The 22,994-nt window shown below is 44.8% G+C and overlaps 1 protein-coding gene across 5 annotated transcripts in view; it reads left to right on the top strand.

Moving 5' to 3' along the window:
* The window catches only part of KDM2B (lysine demethylase 2B), a 715,168-nt gene that overhangs the window by 392,967 nt on the left and 299,207 nt on the right, over nt 1-22,994 (top strand). For all 5 annotated transcript variants that reach the window (XM_069214908.1, XM_069214905.1, XM_069214907.1 and 2 more), the window contains exon 10: nt 4,325-4,451. In XM_069214908.1, the coding sequence (XP_069071009.1) occupies nt 4,325-4,451 (127 nt within the window). The remainder of the gene's footprint in view (nt 1-4,324; nt 4,452-22,994) is intronic.

Raw genomic sequence — 22,994 nt, 5'->3', positions numbered from 1 at the left:
GTGTCGTCAGTGCACATTTTTTGGCCTATGCTTGGTACCCTGGCCCAAAGGAAAAAATTGTTGAAACCAATATTTGTAGACTTACAAATTCGTACCTGTAGGCAAGCAGTTATTACTTAGTTAAGTGGCACTTCAATCCCCTTAGCCTTTAAGGGAGTAACGTTTTTAAAACCAATCCTAAAAGAACTGAACAAGTAAACAAGAAGAGAAGGGTGTACTAAGTGGTAATCTAGCAACATAAATCTTCAAGGGGCGGCTACTTTCAGGATCATTTAATAGCTCCACACATCTCACTATGACCAGGCCAACGAAGCTACAAAGACCGGCTACGTTTAAGAAAGCGGGTTAGCATTTTCCCTGTGAACGAGCAAGGACTGGTTATTCTTTGGGACAATGAACTGCACAAGCAGTTCGCACTTTACAGTCTGTTTCAAGAGGGGTGAACAAAGCAACAAGGACTAGCTGCAAGCCAGTTCACCGGTCTGCATAAGGCACCTGCACTTTATCCGTGTTTTGAGAAAGGACAGGTGTAAAACTGGGGTCAGTGATCTGCTGCTTGGGGTAAATGAAGCAGCAAGAACCAGCACTGTTGTGAGATCACTGGTTCGTATATGGCACTTGCACTTTAAACTCGTCAACAGAGTGAGGATAGACACTACTTGGGGCCATCGAAAGAGCCAGGTCTGGTTACTTGCACTTTCAATATAACAGTATTAATTAATTTGCAGGACAACTTGCTCAACACATAGGTTCCTTGAAATAGTGGAAAGTTTTAGAAGACGTTTTACTCTGCATAGCAAAGGTTTTTAGATTCTTTTTTTTGGCATTTTAAACAAATGTTTCAGACTGGTTTCTTTTTAGTAACGGTATGTAATGGTTTTAATTAACTATGCAAATAATTTGACTTGACAGTGAATCTTAATTTCACAAAAACTACTGAACAAATTTGCACCAAATCACAAAACGCGCTTTATAGGTAAAGATCTAGCTTTCTGCCAAATTTGGTGTAATTCTGTTCAGTCCTTTTGACTACAGCACTGTTCAATTTTCCTATGGGAAATTGCACAGGGAAATGTGTTTTGAGCCGCCAACCTCTTCTTTTCTTTTTTTTTCTTTTCTTTTTTTTCCCCACTTGACTTATTACCCTGAAATGTTACAGGATGGCTCTGAGTTCGATAACCCTTTTTTGTGGAAGGGTTTGTGAAGATTTGTCAAACAGCACCTAAATTAATACAAAACCAAAAAATCTATTTTCGGTGGAAACCCAGTTCTAACTAGAACTACACAGTTTTGAACACCACTGTTTAGTATAGATACACACAATTATTAACACTAAACTGTGTGGTAAATGTAATACAACATGCTGTAAAAGTGAATGCATTGTATTACATGCATGGTAAAAGTGTGCGTGGTAAGCGCATAGGAGGTAATGTCTGATATTGCTCTATATTTGCTGCCTGGGTGTCTTTTCCTGATCCAGCCACACATCATCATACTACAACACTGTCATCACTGTCCTCTCGGCAAGAGTGCAAACATGTGCAAATATTGTAACTTGGGCACTTTCTTCTTGAGCTCCTTCGGACCATGTGCCGCCAAATCCACCTCCCCTTCCTTACTCAACCATAGTGGCTGCCATGTTGCTGCTACAGGTACATTGACATCCCAGACTGCTTTCATTCCCAAGTGATGTGGTTCCAATACCCTTGCCTTCTTATGCTCTCCAGCTTACCTCCTGTTGCACCATTTCCTTCAACTCCTAGTCTTGTGTCCTACTTAGTTTCCAATCTTTGCAACACTTTAAGGATCCATTCCAAGTCCTCCCCCTCACATTCCTTTTACCCAAATATTTCTACTCTCCCCTCACTCTGTCTTGTTCACTTCCCAGTACCATGCCTCTTATTTTATCATGCTTTTTCCTATTTCTCAGACACTGCTGCGTGCTTGTGATCTGTTCAGTATACACACTTCCAGTGCTCCCACCATCTGGCATTTTCTGCCTCCTATCATTTTCATACTGATTCCTCCTCCTTTCCTTTCACATGAGCTTCATCACCTTTTCCACAAAATCTACCCTGTCACCTTCATCAGAGCTGCTGTCCATAATGATTTGCTCCTCTGCTTTATATTCTTTCTTCCAACACCTGCCACCCCACGTCCCAATATTCCTCCTTAGCTCCTTCTCTCTTCCCCTTTGACCCTTGCTGCGTGTACCTCATTCTTCCCTCATTTCCCTCTCAACCGCTTCCTTGCTGGCTTCCTCCACCCATACTTCATTTTAGCACCAATCCCCTCTGCTTTTACCCTGCTTTGCCCTCACTTTCTTTCCTGTCCCTTCCTCTTCTGAGCTCCCTTTCCCCCATTTATCCCCACCACCCGCTCCACAGCCACCTATTGCTCTGAAGTCTCCCTTATATACAGTGCCTCCTCCAATTCCAAGTTTTCTGATGCCACCTCCCTCCCATTTCCGTATCTGCATGCAGTATTTTCTCCAGCTGTAAATGAGGTGGTCTTTTAGGAAATTTGATATTTTTTGTTTGAATTCCGGTTACCACCCATCTCTAAATAAGGCTTCTGGTCCGAGAAACATATGGAAGTGATAGGAGTTTTTTTTTTAAACAAAAATGTTAAGGGTAAAATCTGGGCTTTGACAGTGTCACTGGAAATGTTCTAAACAAAGTCATTTATCTTTCCTTTTCTTATGAATATTTTTTAGCTTTTTTTCTCAAAACAATCACTTTTGTCAGACTTTCTAAAGATCAATTTTAATGTGCTTGCCCCCACAGCCTTATTTTTGATTTTTTAGGCCCCAGGAGATGAGAGTGCTATTTATTTATTTATTTATGTGTGTATGTACTGTTTTCTATAGTGCAGGTGTATCTAAGAAGATGTAAAAAAAAATGCTTTACAAATAACCAGATGTAGGCAATACTTAGAGTATCTAAAGAGAGTTAAAAAGGTAATAAGTAAGGCAGCATGAAGAAAGAGTCGAGCAAATCAGGCAACGTTGTAAGCAGATTAATTGATGTAAAGACTGAACACCTGGACTTTTAGTAGCTTTCTGAATGTGGACAGATCAGGTTGTGTCTGACAGGAGGAGCAGGGAGTTTCAAAGGCTAGGAGGGGCATCAAGAGAATGGCTGTTTTAGTGCTGCAGAAGTATTCCGGCTGATTTTTGCAGAAGTAAATCCTTGCTTCTAGGACCTCTCTCTCTCTCTACCGAGATGGGCTTGAGATAAGTGGCCTTGTGAGTGAGACATCCAATTTTGTGAAAAGTGTTTTCTGGCATGAGCTAGAAAACAATGGAGTTCCTTTAAGACTATTGATCCATGCAGTCACACGGAGGCATGACTTCCTGGGCTGATAAAAGCATAGCCCCTGTCCTCTGCCTCCTCTTAGAAATGTTGTTCAGGCCGCCGCACCTTGTGCTTGCCTTCTGATAGAGCTAATCGACTATCTTGTTGGCCGCCAGGGTCTCAGTTTAACCGATTGGCGGATGCTGTCTTGAACATTGTCTTCTCAGTGGATGTGCCCTCAAGGTCTCCTTCGTGCACAGGTCCCATCAATGATTCTGGCGTCTTTGGGATCACAGATGAGGCTCCACAGACCTTGAGGACCCAACCATGCCGACCCTCTATCCCCCCTCTGTCGTAAAAAATAGGGTTGCACTAGAGCTCTTGAGGGAACACGACCAACCCAAAGCCCGGCTAGCGGCGCCTGAAATTGTGACTTTTGAAGTTGAAATAGAAGGAATTAAGACAGGAGTAGTATTTTAGTAGAAGGAAGTCAGAATAAGTATGGGGGAATAAGAATAGAGTAATTTAGTGGTGATTTGTGACCACAGACATCCATGTTGGCTGCCTCAGGCCCGCTGTAAGATGCTGCCTGTGGAGAGGGTGGGCTTGATTGTCCATGGCAACATTAGGCAATTATTTGAGGATGGGTAACACAGTAGAATGGCCTGAGGAGTCCAGTAAAACTGTAGGTTACAGTGATGTACCAGAACTATAATTAGTAAAGCTTCCCTTGGAACATAAAACTGTTTTTAAAAACACAGTTTGGGGGGGCTAGATTTGCACCTTACTGCTATGCATTTCAAATTGTACTGCTTCAAATCAGATCAGTAGGAGGATAATTAAGGCATGCAGATGAAACACTAACCTAGTTTTCATTTCGAAAGCACTTAACATACTTTGTTTTAACTAGATTGTGTCAAGTAAATGGCCAAACGTAGTCTTCATTTGGAGAACATTCTGAAACCTTGTTATTAACTCTTTTTAGAATTCCACCGTCATAAAGAATAATTCTGAATTTAATTTTCTAGGTGCATGCCAAATTTCGCTATCCTTTCTACTATGAGATGTGCTGGTATGTCCTAGAAAGATACGTGCATTGTCTGACGAAGCACTCTCATCTCATCAAAGAGTACCAGCAAGAATCAATGTTAATTGGTAAGTGAGCTTTTGCAGCAAGTGTCCTTGCCTCCTGACTGCTGCTATGGAACATAGACGACAATTAAGTTAAAGAACTGAGACATAAAAATTATAATGTCATTGTGCAGTAAGAGGAGGATGACTAATTGAAAGCATGCTGGTTGCCTAGTCCAGAGAATAGCTCGGATTATGTTTTTTATGTGAAAGTATACTGTAATTTGTTGCCGGCTGTAAATAACAAGTCTGTTGTTCCATTGCGTTCGTTACATAACATGACATGGATGCATTTTATTACAAGGAGATGTTTCTTATTTATGGTTACCATTGGGTACAGTAAGTATAAAATGGGCCAAGTTCACAAAACGGTAATAAAAGTGCACATTAGCATGTGTAATTTATTTTAAAAAGAGGAAAAGGGCAATTTATCCATAGGGAGTTCCTGTGAGTGGTTATTGAAAGCAATGCAAATCGCGGTGTACACTGGTAATGGAGGAATTTCAAAGAACGTTTAATGAGTTATAAAACGGAGGTACAGGTGACCTCTTGTTTTTCGTTGCAGTGAGTTATCCTAGTTTTTAAACTGGGGCTTGTCAGAAACCTCACTGGGGTAAATCTGATGGATTCGTTTGCATTATTTTCCCTTAAAACAGAGCATCTTTCAACATTAAAAAACACTCTTGTAATTGCACAACAACAATTAAATAATTTCACAGTGCAATTGACCATGTGTGCAGTTCATGCGTAGAACCTGAGGCTGAAGCTCTGGCCAGAATGCTTTTTAATTCGTCTTTACTTGTTTGAGCAATTTAAAACAAGTGGTATCTAGGCAGGTAATTCGAAGAAATGTTTGTCAGCATAATTTGGTAATCTGCACATTTACTTAATCCTAAACTACGCCTACACAACCAAATGAGTCAAATTTCAGTCAGTGCAAGTGATATATATTCAGTTAGGCAGAGCCTTCAAGCTTCATGTCAATCTCTCCTTACAGTGAGAAGAAACCTTTCTTCAAAACTTGTTCGAAGGCGGCCAAAAGATCTTCTAATTAGATCTGCACCACAAATACATGCATTGCCTTTATCCAAAACCTAAGGCATTCAAATGTAACTTTCGTAAAACATTTAATTTCAAGACCCCTCGTGACAGGGGCAAGCACCTGGCTTTATATCTCTGTTAAAAATAGGACACACCACATTGGGAACACAAAGTCTAACTAGTATGTAATGCAAAATAGCAAGCTTCACAACAAATTAATTAAAATCATTTGCCATTTCAGCTGAACAGGGCCCTTGCTAAAAAAATGACCATTGAGGGCATAATCCTAAAATACATGCAATTTAGGCTAGCATATGTATGTTTCCTCTCAGTACAAGTCTGTGGAACCTAGTCTTGTGATAGAAACTTCTTGCATTCAGCAGAAACGTACCTTATGAGCAGTTGGCATGATCTCCTTCCTGGGGATGCACATGGGTTCTTTGAGAAAAAGATAATTAGCCAGCATGCCCAAATGTAGTAGATGGTGCATACCAAAGCGAAACAACATTCATATTGGATTAATAAATATTGATACATTTTGGGTCATACATGAAAAAATACTTAATTAGGGTTACAGAATACCCACATCATCCTTACACACAACGAGAATAAATGGATTAACAGTACTTATTTTTGCAACAGCTTTTGATGATGCTCAGTATTAGACTAACAGATAAATTATTGCAGCCAATAATTCAAGTATTTTCATTCCTCAGGGTCAAAAAACATCTCCAGTCCATGTCCAGATGCTGTTGCTGCCCATGTTGAGGCCTCTTTGTGTCTCATGTAATTTATTTGCACTTTCCTTAATGTTGTCTATCTGCTCATGTATGTTAAGGGAAGTGATGGGAAGATGAGCAGACCATTTAGTCCCAGCAGTAGCACAGCCCCCACCCATTTGGCCTCTAAAAGATAATCTAAGGCCATGCTATTTTGAGTCCGGATTTTGGCATGGGTACCTTTAAAGGATTATTAAACATTTCAGGTCTGGGGAAGGAAAAGGGGGAGATCTTGGCAGACTCTGGCAGTCTAAGCCTGAAGTGGAAGAGATGAAGGCAAGTGCCATTACAACTGATGAGTATGACGATCAAAAGAATGCTAACCCGCACATCAAGACGCATGTGCATATAAATCCAGCAACAGGAATAATTAATGGTCCATCCCTGCTTTTCTATCAACAGCACATTGGAGTTACCATTATAGGTAGAGCAGTGGAACACAAGGGAAGGGGCAGTGCAGTTCAGTCGTGGGATAATTTCCTATTCTGATTCAAGAATGTATTCTGCACCCAACCATATGCCCCAAGCAGGGATGAAGGTAGCAGCCCAGACACGCAAGAGAATCCATGAGGAGGTCGCCATTTACCTGTGACAGAGGTAACCACTTAGCTGGGACGAAGATAGCCACTTAGCTGGGACAAAGGTAGCCACTTACTTGGGATGGAGGTAGTAGCAGGGGCAACATCATATGGCAGTGGTGGAGCAGATAAAGAAATGAGCGTGAAGAACTTGGCCCACTAGAATACAACAGGCACCCAGAGGGAATAGCTTTGCTAGGACATCCGGAACACTGTGTTTATGATGAGCACGATCAGATAGGGTCTATGCCAGCCAAGGCCGTAGTGCTGTCTTCCTATGGTACACATAAATGGAGACCCAGCCTCTAGGCTGGAGAGAACGGCATGCCTTGGCCAGGCACTCGTCTAAGGTTGCTTGCACTGCGAATGGAAACTTTAAACCATTATTTAAGCTTTCTTCAGTATTGTAAGACAGGGTAATCTTTTAACTGTAAATCCAAATTGGAGGCAGGAAATTTGAGGGTTGCATCATAGGTCTTCTGGGAAGCAATTGCTTTCAGGGTTCATAGTTCTAATGGCGGGGCATAAGGCCTTGTTAACTGTCTCCAAGCACATCTTCACTGTCTTATACTTTGCCTGCAGATTCTGGGTGATAGGCACAAAGGAAATGCCTGTCTGCACTTTGGACCTTGCAAACCGCCTGTACCACTGCCAACACGAAGTGAATTAGAAGATAAAATCTCTCAGTAAACTCTTAGCTTCTGTAAGGGTACAGAGGTGTGCCTCCTCCTATCCTGAAAACATGCATTCAGTTTCTGATGGGTATTTCTATCCTCAGATTCCTCACTTTGTAAGCACTCATCTTACCAGTTGCCAGTTGTCTTCAGTATATAGTTGAACAAACTCTTCCCCTTCATCAAAGCTGTCATAGCCAAATTCAATGCCAAAACGATTATGAATGATCCAAGCCCTTCCTTGAGAAAAGGGCAGAGTGTCCAAGTCCGATGAGTTGTCTGAAGCCGATTTAAGTCGAAATGGAGTCAGAGACCAATATAGGATGTGCTTAATTGTCTGGTGTCTACATCAGCATCGATGCTTCTAGGCCGGCTTGGGTTGTGGCGTCTGGACTGATGCCAGCACCAAAGCCGGTGCAGGCCCCAAAATGGTCCCAGAGGTTCCAACTGGCAGCAGGGGTGGACCGGCTGCCGAAGTTACAGTCGGAGATCCTTATGGTTCCTTGGGAGCCTGAAAGCGCACTAGAGGGAGCCTGCTGTGTACGTAAGAGGTGCGGCATGGCATCACAGATTTCTTGTTTTTGCTGCAGGGTTGCCAAAGGCCACAGAAACTCAGGTTGCCCCGGGACAAGAGCCCGAATAGGCCCTGACAGAGATAGATTTCAGGAGCGACATTGAGAGGGACTTTTACGCCCTCACATCTTCTCAAGAGTTTGAGAGTATGGGTAGGGGCAGAGTCACACTTGGACTTCTTGTGCTACGTTTTGGGTTTACCCAATAACTTTGACTGCTATGAAGATCTGCCACAGGAATGACTTTGGGAGCAGGACCTTCTCTTTGAGAATCACCTCACGGATTCACCCGGTGTTTGGTGACATACAGCTTTGCATGGCCTTTGGATTCATCAAGGTGCAGTTGCTACAGGCCTTGGAGTCGTGTTCCAACCCCACGCACCAAAGACAAATCTGGTGGGGATCTGTCACAGACGTTTGCTTTTGACAATCCCTACAAGGCTTGAACCCTGTGGTTTTAGAGGGTGACAGTGTCCCTTGCACACTGGAATTTTTCAGATACATTTTAATTAAAAAAAATTCGGTAGCTCCAAATCTGCGTCTGGTGGCACGGAAAGAAATAAAGTGACATCAGTGTGCTTAGGTAACAGTTATATGGAGCTCTGCACATCACTTTCATAGAGGAACACATCAGCGTGGAGCCACATGATGGCACCTTCTGGCACATAGGAGTACTGATTGAAAGTTTCTGTATCCAGTCTCACACCTGTGTGAGGATTCAACAGATAAGGAATCTGTGGTTAGATAGAGTACCTACCAAAAAGAAAGGTACCAAAGGTAAGTAACTTGTTCAACAAGAACTTAAGAGTAATTTTCCCAATTAGGCCTCTAGGTGTGCACGAAGGGACCCAGGGGGCAGGGCGAGCTGCAAGGTAGTCTTGATCCTCTTTCCATCATTGTGTGACAGGCACACAGCATAGGGTTGGCAATAATTCTGGGCTGTGGAAGAAAAGAAGGGTGTATACCAGTGGACAGCAGCGGCACGTATCAGGCAGTTCCTACCAAAGTATGGTGTCCCATGACACGTCCTGGTGAGGTTGAGAAGTGTAGGAAATGTGATGCAGCCACACTCCCTGTACAATCACTCCATACCCCCTCAGGATCTCTTTTAAATTCCTGCTTACTCCAGAACGATTGTTAATTTTCACCGGCTTCGCAATTCAAGTTCTCAAATTATATTTCCAATTTATGGAAGAAAGAAAATAAGTTTCTAATTCTTGTGACATCAAATATAATACACAGCCTATGATAACAGGATACCTTGCTGTCTTGCTATATTACTGTGAGGAGAGGACTCTGCTATATACATAGGACTCAAATTGCTACATGAACAAATGAGTACTGCATTGATTAACACTGGAAACAGTGGAACGAGCTTTTAGTGTAAGGAGCAAGACTACATTTTGCTTACAGCTTATTGCCCTGAAAAAGTTCTGTTGCTAATAGTTTGAAACTCGTTGGCTGTGTATCATATTTAATGTTCCAAACATACATTGTTACCACTACTGTTGGATTTCTTGAACATATTATTGGAGATATTTTTGTACTTGCGATTTGGAACTTGAATTGTGAAGCCTATCTGCATCTTGAATTTATCTGACATACCTCTGTCATAGTATATATAAATTGCCTAATTATGTGGGGTGTTGGCGCAGTTAACCCAAAGAGGAGGACATCTAGAAATGGAAATGACATTGAGCGCGGCAGAGAATATCACAGTGGTTATTGTGTGCGTTCTGGGACAGGCAAATGTCTGGGGAAAGAGACCCAAGTATTTTAGTTAATCAAGTGTTTGAAAACGGTATTGTGATGCTATTTTGGACTGTTAGGCTGGGTGGCATTTAATACTGTGGTCGGGTAACAACAAGGTGTTTGATAAAAATGCTCGAGTCAATGTAGATAGGGCTATGGCCTAGCAATTTTGACTGCGCCTCTCCTAAGACCGGTATCAAGTTACATTTGCTTATGGTTGGTGACTTTCTGTAGTGGCACAGAGAAGCTACAACATTGTAATAGAATATTACCCAGAGGGTTTGCGATGCGTTCTCTCACATATTTCCATCTGCATTTATTTGATGTCATGGGGCCTAATTTACACTTTGGCAAATTGACACTGCTTCACAAATGTGACGAATATCCTGTCCGGCTTATTACAGTGTCATAGGATGTAATGCACTTGTAATAAGGGGGATGAGCTATCCTTCATATCTGTGACAGAGTAGCCCATCCTCCAAACTAAATTAAATCCTTAGTCCCTCTGAGTGGTAGATTATGTGACATGGGCCCTTTTACCATTGTGTCACGGTTCTCAAGGTGAACCTCTCCTTTGAGGTTCATTAGTACAAAAACATGCCTGTGGCTGCTTGTATTCCCTTTTAGACCAGATGTGGAGAGGGAGGGACTTCTGTGGGTAATTTGCATCTGTTGAGTCCCCTTCTAAAATGGCAGATACAAGTTGGCATTGGATTTAATGGTTCTGAAAGGAGTTACCGGGGGTCAAGAGGCGCAGGTTTCAATATATTGATTACTTTTTTTAAATGTTTAGTGAGTTTACTATGTGGCAGAGGAAAACGCAGCCATAGGTCACAAGTTCTCTCTGTCGAGCAATTAAAGCTGCTATACACCAGTGAAGTCTAGTAAGGACTTATTTTATCTGGCTTTGTGTTCCTGTGTATTGTAGACATGGCATATGAAGTTGAGTCTGACCATTCATTTGGGGTGGACTCAAGACTGATGTGCTTGAAGGTTGTCCCCTTCTGTAATTGCACAGATAAGCAAAATGACAACTGAATGGAATATAATGGATTGCTCAGTGTTTAGGCGTTGGTTGGAGCATTTTCATCCAATACCTTTTTGTTGTCTTAGTCACTCCAAATGAAAGCGGTTTCTCCAGATGTGATTCCAGAGCTAGTTATGCCAGGAAATTGGGATGGACTCAAAAAGTGAGTCCCAAAAAAGTCGAAACATGTTATGGGTTTGTTTATGTTCAACAACAGAAAGGATGTTGTCTAGTAGTTCAGGCTAACAAGATCTTTTGAGGCAGTGTCATGACTCATTTTTTTCCCTCCTGTGAAGAAACTGAATACCTAAAACTGTGGATTGTAATGCTGTCTATCATCTTTTCCACCGCTTAAGAAGTCTTGATGTAATCATTTCCTTCCATTAGTTTTTGTAGTCTCACTGGAAATTGTTGTGCAAACTATGAGGTAGAACCTGCATCTGATAAACAGTATTTCAGAGTTCTAAGGAAAGGGTTAATATGGGCATTGTATTTACTGTCACCTTTGGACAATCTGCACTGAGTGGGGCTGCATGCAGTTCAGCTGATATTTAACCACCGAGTTTCACACAAGTCAGTTTAATAACTTATTTGTTTTGCAGCATGAAATATCATCTAGATTCACATGCTTTGTACAATCCTGCTATCTAGTGGCTGGGTCTGGAAATCTTTGTTTTCTTCCAAACTTTGTTTGTTAGCTTGTGGGTGGAAGTTGACATGGGTGGAGACCTTATATGATGTTGACTGTAATCCCACAATGCCCGCTGTGTGTCCACCATCTTAGGATCTTTTTTTCTGGCGTTTGATACGGAGGTGCATCGGAGTGATCCTGACGTTTTTTTTGACTGAGGATGTCGAGAAGTCCTTGTAAAACAACAGAAAGCAGTTGAGAGTTGTACTGGGATTTGTGCTAGAGGCTGGAGAGAGGTTTCTTGAGTGTTTGTCAGGGGGATATATATTCTGAAAATGTTTCTTGGTCGAAGTGTGACCCCTATGGGTCCTCTACACCAGCATGAGTATCAGTATACTCTTCAAGTCTTGCCTAAACTTCCACTGAAAGTTGACCCTCAAAGATGAACACCCACTTTGTATGTTCTGTCTCCCTTGAGACCATTAGTCGGAGTATTGTGTTTCATGCTTGTAATTTAACCAAAGACCCTAGTTCACAGCTACAAGACCCTTTGCATACATGTGGCAAGTACAGACATGGCAGGCTTGTCGAGATGGAGAAACAGAAGAGGGGTGCTCTGTTGATGGAGGAGATTGACTTAGGGATAGATGAACCACAGGAAGAAATGCTGTTGGAATACGTCAAGTTCACATTCACCTCAGGAGGGACTTTCCCCTACTGACTAAGTTTCCACATCCCACTCAGTTGTGATAAAGACAGAGGCATTTCGAGTGGAACTAAAAATTGAAAAAGAGGAGACATGATTCCTCCTCGAAACACTAACTCCAGCAGGTACCAGTATCTTCCCATGCTTCCAAGCGTTGTGCAACAAGGCAGAGTTCTTCTCTAAGCCGACAACGTCAAAAGCAGTCATACCGCGCAGAGAGGAAAAATATAGGGCCTCAAACCCAAGACCCTAAATATATTCAAGGCCATGTAGAAGTGGACTACATAATTGTCTTCACTGCAAGGAAGACGGCTATGTACCCATCACCCATGGGGCAGCTGCCAGATAAAGAAAGTAAAAGGATGGAGACTGTAGGAGGAAAATTGGAGAAGGCTGCAGCCACCCTGTGGCAGATCGCTAATTCCAACGCCCTATAAAAACGTCTTGCTTACCAATACTGGGAGGAGGTGGAAGACTTCATGTTGGACCTCCTGAAGAAGTACCATAAGGAAGCTAAAAGCATTATTGAGGGAGGAAAGAACATTCCGAACTAATGCCTCAAGTAAGCCTTTGAGATTGCGGATACAGCAAGTAGGCATTTAGCTCTGGGACGGTTATGAGGAGACATGCATGGCTGTGCATCTCTGGTTTTAAGTCTGATGTACAATCTATTATACTCGAAAAGCCTCTCACAGGGAACCAGCTCTTTGGCCGGGGAGTGGGCTAAGCGCTGGAAGATATGAAGAAGGTGAATGAAACCGCAAAGGCTAAATGAGCCCTTCTGATGGATACAACTACCTGTGGATTCCTCACCTAATGAATACTCCCATGGCGCCAGCATTCGACGGAAATCTTCTTCCTAGTCTCTGCACGTCGACGAGGACGTCACTCTAGCCCACGCGACGCCATCTGACGTCATACAGGCAATAAGAGGTCCTCGCCGACGTCAGTTCCCTTTTTTCCGTGCATTCGAAACGGTTATCTTCGAGGGAGCTACTGTTGCTTTCGAAGTTACAGTGTGTTTTTCTGCTGCGTGATTTTTATCTGAGAGTTACTATGTCTCAGAGGAAGTCTGGTTTTAAGCCCTGTCGGGAGTGTGGGGGCAAGATGTCCGTTACGGACCCGCACTCGGACTGTTTATGGTGCTTAAGCTCCGACCACGACGTCGCAACATGTGATTCATGCCAACACATGAATCCCAAGGCCCTAAAAGAGCGAGAGGCTAAACTCTTCATGGCGAAGTCAAAGAGGAAGGAGAAGAAGCATCATAGGAAGTCCTCCTCGCCGAAGACTCATCGGCGCCATCGAGATTCCCGGCGCCGTAGGGATTCACGGCGCCATTCCAGCCAGAGGTCTCGATCGAGGTCGCCTTCGGCTCGGCGTCGTAAGACTTGGGAGGTCAGTCCCACAGTCACTCCACATCCATCGACGCCGTTGCCTTCTCCGGCTTCGCCGACTTCGCCTGGGCAGACATCTTCAGTGATTGAAGTGCCGCAGCCTCAGGTGTACTCTCCGGCGTCGCAGACGTCGAGGCTGGCGTCGGGGTCGCCTTCGATCCAGGCACCCCAGTATCCGGCTTTTCCTGCCCCTGGAGCTGATAATACCGCATTTTTGAATGCGATGTATACCATCTTTCAGCAGATGGCTCCAGGAGGTGCTCCAACTGGTCCTTCGGGGCTGTTGGCTTTCACCTTGGGTGCTCCGGCGCCGCTACGGCCAGCACCCTTCATGCCCTTTCTCCCCTTAGGGAATGTGGGCTCGGCACCGGTGTCGACTCCGGTGTCCGCTCCGGTGGCCCCAGAGGTTTCGGCCCCGGAGGTTTCCATCCAGTCGACTTCAGAGTTTCGACCAGTGACTCCGACAGGACCATCGGAGGCTCCGAGACGCGCCTCTCTGCATCCAGCTCCTACCTCAGCGTCGAAGCTGCCTGTGGCGCCGGACATGGCGTCGGATGGATCCGGCGATCGGCGTCGTTCCTCGAATTCGGCGGATGCCATGTCGACGCCGCGTTTTGAAGAGAGGCTACATTCTAGGAGGCGTGCTCTCCGTCTCTTAGAGGAGCAGGAATACCAACGGGTATTGGAGGAAGGAGAGATAGAGGATTCTGGCGAGGGTCTTCATGGACTGGATACAGCTAGTGGGCTGGATACTTCCCCTGAGTGGGACTTGTCATCTCCAGGGGAGTATACTGAGGAGGCAGCCACTTTTCACGCTGTGGTAAGAAAGGCAGCTAACTTTCTTGAATTGCCTTTGCCGGTAGCAGAGGCGAAGCAGAATTTGTTGACTGAGATCCTGCATCCGGCCTCTACTGCAGCGGAGCCTCTTTTACCATTCAATGAGGCTTTGCTTGATCCGGTGTTGGAGGTGTGGAAGAAGCCGGTATCTTCCTCGGCTGTTCATAGGGCTGTGGCCAGGAGGTATCGGGCTGCACCATCTGACCCTGGCTTTCTGTCCAGACACCCTACGCCGGAGAGCTTGGTGGTCCAGGCCTCCTGTTCTTCTAGATCTGCGCCTGGATCTTTTCCGACGGTGCCGGGGGATAGAGACTCCAAGAAGTTGGACTCTCAGTCCAAGAAAATATTCTCATCCTGCAGCATGGCGTTGAAGTCCACCAACGCGTCATGTATCTTGGGGAGGTACATCTATGCTCTTATGGACGAAATAACATCTTCCCATACGGAGCTTCCCCAAGGGCTTTTGAATATCGTCTCCGATGCCCAGGCTGCTGCAACCCAGGTTATCCAATCTGGGTTGGATACGACTGACTCAGTGGCTAGGGCGATGGGCACGGCTGTGGTTGCGAGGAGACAGGCTTGGCTTCGCAACTCAGGGTTCTCTGCGGACGTGCAGTCGACCCTGTTGGACCTCCCGTTTGATGGGGACAAACTGTTTGGGGCCAAGGCGGATTCAGCCCTGGAGAGGTTCAAAGAAAGCAGGGCCTCAGCCAAATCATTAGGACTACAAGCCCCTTCTTCTACCTCCTCCAGATTTTTCAGGAGGTTTCGTGGATTTGGACGTGGCTCTTCCTCCTCTTCCTTTCGGGGGAAATTCCAGCAACCCGCCTCTTCTCACCCCTATAGATCATTTAGAGGGAGGGGTAGGGCCCGCACCAGAGGAGCCTCTCAGCAGCACTCTGCCTCTTCCTCGTCCTCTGGAGGGGTGCAGCAGGGAAAGCAGCCTTAGGCTTCCACCATTTCCCACTCACTCCTCTCCTGTAGGGGGAAGATTACGGCATTTTCTCCACAAGTGGGAGACTATTACAACGGACACTTGGGTTATCAGTATTGTGGAGAAAGGCTACACCCTTCCCTTTCGGGAGTTTCCGCCCCCCCTCCCGCCCCGCCCATCTTATTGTTCAGAAGAACACCTCCTGTTGCTAGAACAGGAGGTTCAAGTCCTCCTTTCAAAGGGCGCAGTGGAGTTGGTTCCAGAGCAGGAAAGGGGTCGAGGTTGTTACTCAAGGTACTTCCTGATTCCCAAGAAAGATGGTCGGTTGAGACCGATCCTGGATCTGAGGGTCTTGAATTGGTTCCTCAATCAGGAAAAGTTCAAGATGCTGACCCTAGCACAGGTGCTTTTGGCGTTGAACAAAGAAGATTGGATGGTGTCTGTCGACTGGCAGGATGCTTATTTTCATATCCCGATACTCAAGTCGCACAGGAAGTATCTCCGGTTTGTGGTAGGGTCGCAGCAGTATCAGTTTGCGGTCCTCCCGTTTGGTCTTACTTCGGCACCTCGAGTCTTCACGAAGGTGATGTCGGTGGTTGCGGCAGAGCTCAGAAGGAAGGGGATAGCAGTATTCCCTTACTTGGGCGACTGGTTGATCAAAGCCAAGTCCCCAGAGCTTGTGTCGTATCATCTGCAGTCAACAACCCAGTTGTTGTTCGACCTGGGCTTTTCGGTGAACGTGCCCAAATCTCACCTGGAGCCCTCTCAGCGCCTCCTGTTCATAGGGGCAGTACTGGATACAACATTGAATCGAGCCTTTCCTCCGCCTCAGCGGGTTCAAGATATTCAGGAATTGGTTCCAATGTTTCAAAATGGAGCGGTAGTTCCAGTCCTCAAGGTCCTTCGTCTGCTCGGTCTGTTTGCCTCCTGCATACTGTTGGTCACGCATGCTCGCTGGCACATGAGGGCTCTTCAGTGGTGCCTCCGAAGGCAGTGGTCTCAACACAAGGGAGATCTAGAAGGTGCGGTCAAGATCTCCAGAGATGCTGCTGTGGACTTGAAGTGGTGGATTGCGAGCAACAATCTTTCGCAAGGAAAGCCGTTCGCGCAGTCGCCACCAGTGGCCACTGTCATAACGGATGCTTCCACTCTAGGGTGGGGAGCTCATCTGGGGGACCTGGAGATCAAAGGACTTTGGTCTCCAGAGGAACAGATGTTTCATATCAATCTGTTAGAGTTACGGGCTGTACGTCTGGCTCTCAAGGCCTTACTCCCTTCCCTTCGTGGTAAGTCGGTACAGGTCCTGACGGACAATACTACCACGATGTGGTACATAAACAAACAGGGAGGAGTAGGGTCGTACCTTCTCTGCAGAGAAGCTCTTCGACTATGGTCCTGGGCAAAGGACCATCAGATTTGCTTGGTAGCAAATCATTTGGCCGGGGTCTTGAATGTACGTGCGGACAGTCTCAGTCGCCAATTCTCGGCCGACCACGAGTGGCGTCTCCATCCAGATCAAGTCCGTTTAATCTTCCAGATGTGGGGGTTTCCTCGGATAGATCTGTTTGCCACTCGGGAGAACGCGCATTGTCCGTTATTCTGCAGCCTCCAGTATCCGGTGCAGGGAGCATTGGGGGACGCGTTTCAGATAACATGGTGCGACCAGTTGCTTTACGCGTTTCCTCCCATACCCTTGATTCCTCGAGTGTTGAGGAAGATTCGCCAAGACCGGGCCCAAGTCATCTTAATAGCTCCGGATTGGCCAAGGAGGGTGTGGTACTCCGACCTTCTCCAACTCTCGCTGTGCCCTCCGCTCCGTCTCCCTCTCAGGGCAGACCTCCTCTCGCAGTCGCAGGGGCAGGTTTTACACCCCAACCTCCAGAGTCTACACCTACATGCCTTGAGATTGAACGGGGCAACCTGAGTTCCTTCTCTCTCCCGCCTGATGTAGTGGATGTTATATTAGCGGCCAGGCGACACTCCACTAAATCTATCTACGCTAATAGGTGGTCTAAATTTGTTATGTGGTGTGGAGAGAGGCAGATTGATCCCTTACATGCTCATCTGTCAAATGTTTTGTCTTTTGCTCTGTCTCTAGCGCAGAAAGGTTGTGCAGTGGCTACCATTAAAGGTTATTTGTCTGCCCTGTCAGCCTTCATTTGTCTTCCAGATCAACCATTGTTCTTTAAATCCCCTATTGTTCTCAGATTCTTGAAAGGTCTTCTAAATAAATATCCTCCAAAACCATTCGTTATGCCTCAATGGGATTTGTCCTTGGTCCTCACTTTCCTTATGGGGTCCCCTTTTGAGCCGATGCATTCTTGCCCCTTAAGGTATTTGGTTATTAAAACAGTCTTCCTGGTGGCTATAACATCTGCAAGGAGAGTGAGTGAGTTGCAAGCCTTATCGGTAAAACCCCCTTATACAACTTTTTATGGGGATAAGGTGGTGTTGAGGACCAAGGCTGCTTTCCTCCCGAAGGTTGTTTCACCCTTCCATTTGGCCCAGACAATTACTTTGTCCACGTTCCATCCTCCGCCTCATCCTTCAAAGGAGGAAGAGAGACTACATCGCTTGGACCCAAAGAGGGCGTTAAGCTTCTACATAGATAGAACGAGGGACTTCAGGCTGGAGGATCAGCTGTTCATCGGATACGTGGGCAAGAGGAGAGGAAAGGCAGTCCACAAGAGAACACTCTCCAGGTGGGTTGTTCTTTGCATTAAAATCTGTTACTCTTTGGCAAAGAAGGATCCTCCTGATGGCATTAGAGCTCATTCCACCAGAGCTAAGTCGGCCACTACTGCCTTGGCCAGGGGTGTTCCTGTGGTCGACATCTGCAAGGCCGCAACTTGGTCGTCCCTTCACACTTTTGCGAAACATTACTGTTTGGACTCTGAGGTCAGAAGGGACGGCCATTTTGCACGGTCAGTGCTGCAGGATTTCTTGGTTTGACCATTTCGGCACCCACCACCGGGAGTGGTACTGCTTTGGGACTCTATTCATTAGGTGAGGAATCCACAGGTAGTTGTATCCATCAGAAGAACGAGTTACTTACCTTCGGTAACAACTTTTCTGGTGGATACATTAGCTACCTGTGGATTCCTCACGGTCCCACCCGCCTCCCCGTTGCCTTTCTGGTCTTACCAAGTAATCCTTGAGTGCGCTCCTCTTGGCTCTTCAAGGGTGCAATAGATGTTGTATATATGGATACTTGTATATATTTATATGTTTATATATATGTATATATCTTTGTGTATATACATGATTTGCATATATTTGTTGGTTTAAAAAAAAAAAAGAGAGAGTTATATTAAATTTACAGCCATTTTATTGCAATGTTGTGCATTTTACAATGTTATGGGATGTTGCCTTGCTCTTTCATTGCATTGGGTTGCTGTTCTCATGCACGTAAAAAATGTTGGTACTGACGTCGGCACGTCGGCGAGGACCTCTTATTGCCTGTATGACGTCAGACGGCGTCGCGTGGGCTAGAGTGACGTCCTCGTCGACGTGCAGAGACTAGGAAGAAGATTTCAGTCGAATGCTGGCGCCATGGGAGTATTCATTAGGTGAGGAATCCACAGGTAGCTAATGTATCCACCAGAAAAGTCGTTACCGAAGGTAAGTAACTCGTTCTTCAGGTCTTTAGACCTTCATTAAAAAGACGAAGCCTTCAAGAAGAGAGAGGTTGGGAGGCAGATGCTTGGCACACAGGGTCAGAAGCAGCCGTGGACCAGCCAGTTTCTAGCCCATGTGCAGGGGCAACAACAACCCAATCTCCTTTTTTGAGTCTGAGGTAAACCAAGAGGTGGAAAATCTGGAGGATCTGCCTTAGGCTCCTTTAAGTGACTAACTGGGAAGCCATTTCCACAGGCTCATGGGTTGTAAATATCTTCTGGCACCGTTACGGTATAGACTACATACAAAAACCATCAACAAACCCACCAAAATATCTACATTACAATAAGGACCAATTCCAGATCCTGCTCAAAGAGGTCCAAGAGCTGCTGGCAAAGGATGCTATAGAGAAGGTGTCGCAAGAAAAAAATATATAGGTGTGTACTCAGTTTACTTTCTTGTAGCAAAACAAGACCTGACTATGCGGCCTATCTTAGACCTGCACCTTGTAGATAGATACAGACAGCCACAAACATTTCTAGTCACAACATTATGGGGTGTAATACCTTTGATAGACAAAAGGGACTACCTAGCAATTGTATACCTCAAAGACGCCTAATTCCTCATTCACACAGCACATAAGACGTATCTAAGATTAGTAATGGAGGGAGAACATTACTATTTCAAAGCCCTATGGTTCAGAATAAAGCCTGCCTCAAGGGTCTTCACGAAGACTCTGGTGGTGATAGCTGCACACCTCTTAAGGCAGAGCATACATGTTTATCTTTGCTTGTACGACTGGCTAGTCAAGGCATAAATTCGAAGCTTTGCCAAGAGAACATGACGTGGGTGGTATCACTATTACACATTCTAGGCTTCATGGTAAACTGGGAGAAATCATCTCACAGTCCACAAACCATGAAAACTTTCCAAGGTGCAGACCTGAATATACAGATCCTGATTCACAAAGTTAAACTTATACATTTGTGTAAGCTTACTTTTTTTCAGTATCCACAAAAGGACAACTTATTAGTACCTTTACGACTGCTCAAAGTCTGCAGCCAGGGCAGAGAACTTCGTACATAAAAAGAAAGACCTACTAAATTGAGGTTTTGTGAATATGTAAACTTGCCCAAACATGTAAGTTTAGCTTTGTGAATATGGCCCACAGTTGGCAATGACATACCTGACTACACGGAAGGTTTAGACCGCACTGGCACAAAATCGACTCTACCAGATGTCATAGTCTCTGTCAGTAAGAATGGTAATGAAATTCTTGGGGATGATGGCTTCCTGTATCCACTCCATTCCCAACGTGAGACTGCACATGAGACTGGTACAGAAATGGTTTCACAATCAATGGGCAAAGGCGTCAGGCACTTGGGAGGATCTAGTGGTTGTAACAGACAAGGTTAGCAAGAAACTGAGATGGTGAGTGTAGGGAATATGCTCAAGGAGAGACATTTCAAGACTCCCTTGCCACAAGCCATCATCACCAGGAACGCTTTACTGATAGGCTGATGAGCACAAATGGACACTTTAAAGATGAGAGGTCTTTCTTCAGCACAGGGTGCTACCAAACACATCAATTTAGATTTTAAAGACAATCTTTGTAGCACTGAAGCCCTTCTAGAGCTAATCGGGGATAAAGACTGCAAACACTAACAGGCGAGACAACAGCAGTGTACTACATCAACAGTGATGGGGGCGGGTAGTATAATACCCACTGTCACAGTTAGTCCCGAACATTTGGAAGTGGGCTATAGGAGTTAACATTTTATTGCTGGCAGGTCATGTTCCATGGAGGGAGAAGGTAGATGGAGAACAGACAAGCAGACTGTAAAACAGACAAACATCCTGCACACACGACTAGGAGGTAATCCAGTCTATAGTGGACATACTTTTCGATCTATGGGGAATATCAGGCATATATTTCTTTGCAACACCAGAAAATACAAAATGTAGGTGCGTCACTTTTAGGCGCTACCACCCCCAGTCGCTGGGGAATGCCCTGTTTATAAGTTATGCTTTTCCACCAATATCATCGATACCGACAATTCTAGAGTACTTTAGAATCCCCAACATGACAAAGATTCTCATAGCTCCTAAGTGCCCTCAACAGCCATTGTTCTCACCTCTACTCCAATTGTTGAAACAGCAGTATGTTAAAAATTCCAGTGCACAGAGACTCTCTAACCATGCAGCAAGGAAAGATATTCCACCCAAACCCGGGGGAAATGCGGTTGACAACATCGTTTCTGAAATAGCCAAATGTAAACAACTTTATCTGCCATAGGCTATAGTATGTATCATCAGGGAATCGGGGGTTATGCCTTTAAGTGTGAAGAGATGTATATCTTGATGCCAGTTTAGAAAATGCAACACAGGTTCCACCAGGACACTGTCATAGTCCGAAACCAGACACATCCTTCAAAGTGTAAACTCTTATATGTCTTGTTACGGGTACATTTATCAGAGATTACACCCTACTTTCAAGGAACACATACACAAAATATTTTCTTAATTCACTGATTAAAGGGTTCGTGGAAGGGATAAAAACCCTTTTTCTTCTGAGGCAGGAAACTCTTCCACTGGAATTTGAACCTGATGTTGGCAGGGTTGATGGATGCATCTTTTGAACCAATGTACAAGACCATACTCGGGCATCTTACATTGAAAACTGTGTGTTCCTGGTAGCAGTCATATCACGGAGAGTCAGAAAGGGTGCTACAAAAACTGGATGTCAGGAGGTCAGTTCTATACTACGTGCAGGTGGCACACAACAACAGGAAAACACAGCACATGTCTTTGGGTAATTCAGCTCAAGCTGTAGGGACAGCCGTTTCCAAGAACACTATTTCTAGATGGGTTGTACAGACTATCCAGCTGTGTTACTATCTAGCACACAAACCTTTCCTCACCAAACTGAGTGCACACTCTCCTTGGAAGAAAGGGGCTACGATGGCCTCCATGGCCTTTGTCACCGTACAGGAAATATACAAGGCAGCCACATAGGCATTTCAGCATACTTTCACAAAACAGTAGTGTATGTATTTACACTGACGTAAATAGGTTGAAGTGGGTCAGGTTGTGCAGGAGAATCAATTTTGCCATTTTTGCTCCCACTCCCTCTTCTGCCCACCGACACCAGGTAGGTAATACCGCTGCATAATCTGTGGAAAACATGTGAATCTAGAAGAGAATTATGGTTTTGCAGCATGAAGTTCTTCTAGATTCTCATGCGACCCTCCTGCCTCCCCATTGCAGGATGTTCCTGGAATGTAAAAATCGCCTCTACGGCGATGGACATGCTCATAGACATTGCAGGATTACGGTTTACGTCGTAGGGGCTCAACCAATGTCGACTCCCATCCACAAGCTAACAAAGTTTTGAGGAAAACAAAGATTCTACCAGACACAACCACTAGGCGGCGTGATTGTACAAAGCATGTGAATCTAGAAGAGTTTCAAGCTGCAGACACCATAATATCAGGTAACTCACTGGTTTCTTTTAACATAGCGCTGCCTTTTTGTATAATATAGGATGTAATAAACACAAAAATCAATCCTGGCATAGAAGTTATGCACAAAAGCTATCACTGTAAAATCGCTTGCGATGCACACACAGTGAACATACATGTTATTAAAACGGCGCTGTACTCCAACACATCCACAATCACACATGGCCTTACCCTAATGGCTAATTCTGTAGGGTCCCATGGAGGGATCTCGGTGCAGTGTCTATACCACATCTGCTTTTACGTTGACACCCACACCTTGAGCATTTAGTAAGTGTATACACTACACTGCATGCTACTCTCTTACTTTTTATTTTACTTTTACATTTTCGTTTTGTCCAGTTTGTCGGTCGATTTATTTCATTGTATCTTCATACGGGCCTCACAAGAAACTTAGTTAATCGCAAAACGTGTGTAATTTCCTTTTGCACACTTTATGAAGTTGTATGACTGATATTTGAAGGAGTGGGATATCAAAGTCTAAGAAACTTAAGGTATCGTGG

Source organism: Pleurodeles waltl, chromosome 11 (genome assembly GCF_031143425.1).
Source record: "Pleurodeles waltl isolate 20211129_DDA chromosome 11, aPleWal1.hap1.20221129, whole genome shotgun sequence".
NCBI classification, from domain to species: Eukaryota; Metazoa; Chordata; class Amphibia; order Caudata; family Salamandridae; genus Pleurodeles; species Pleurodeles waltl.
Note: the sequence above shows the minus strand (reverse complement) of the source record. Positions and strands in the feature narration are given on the sequence as shown.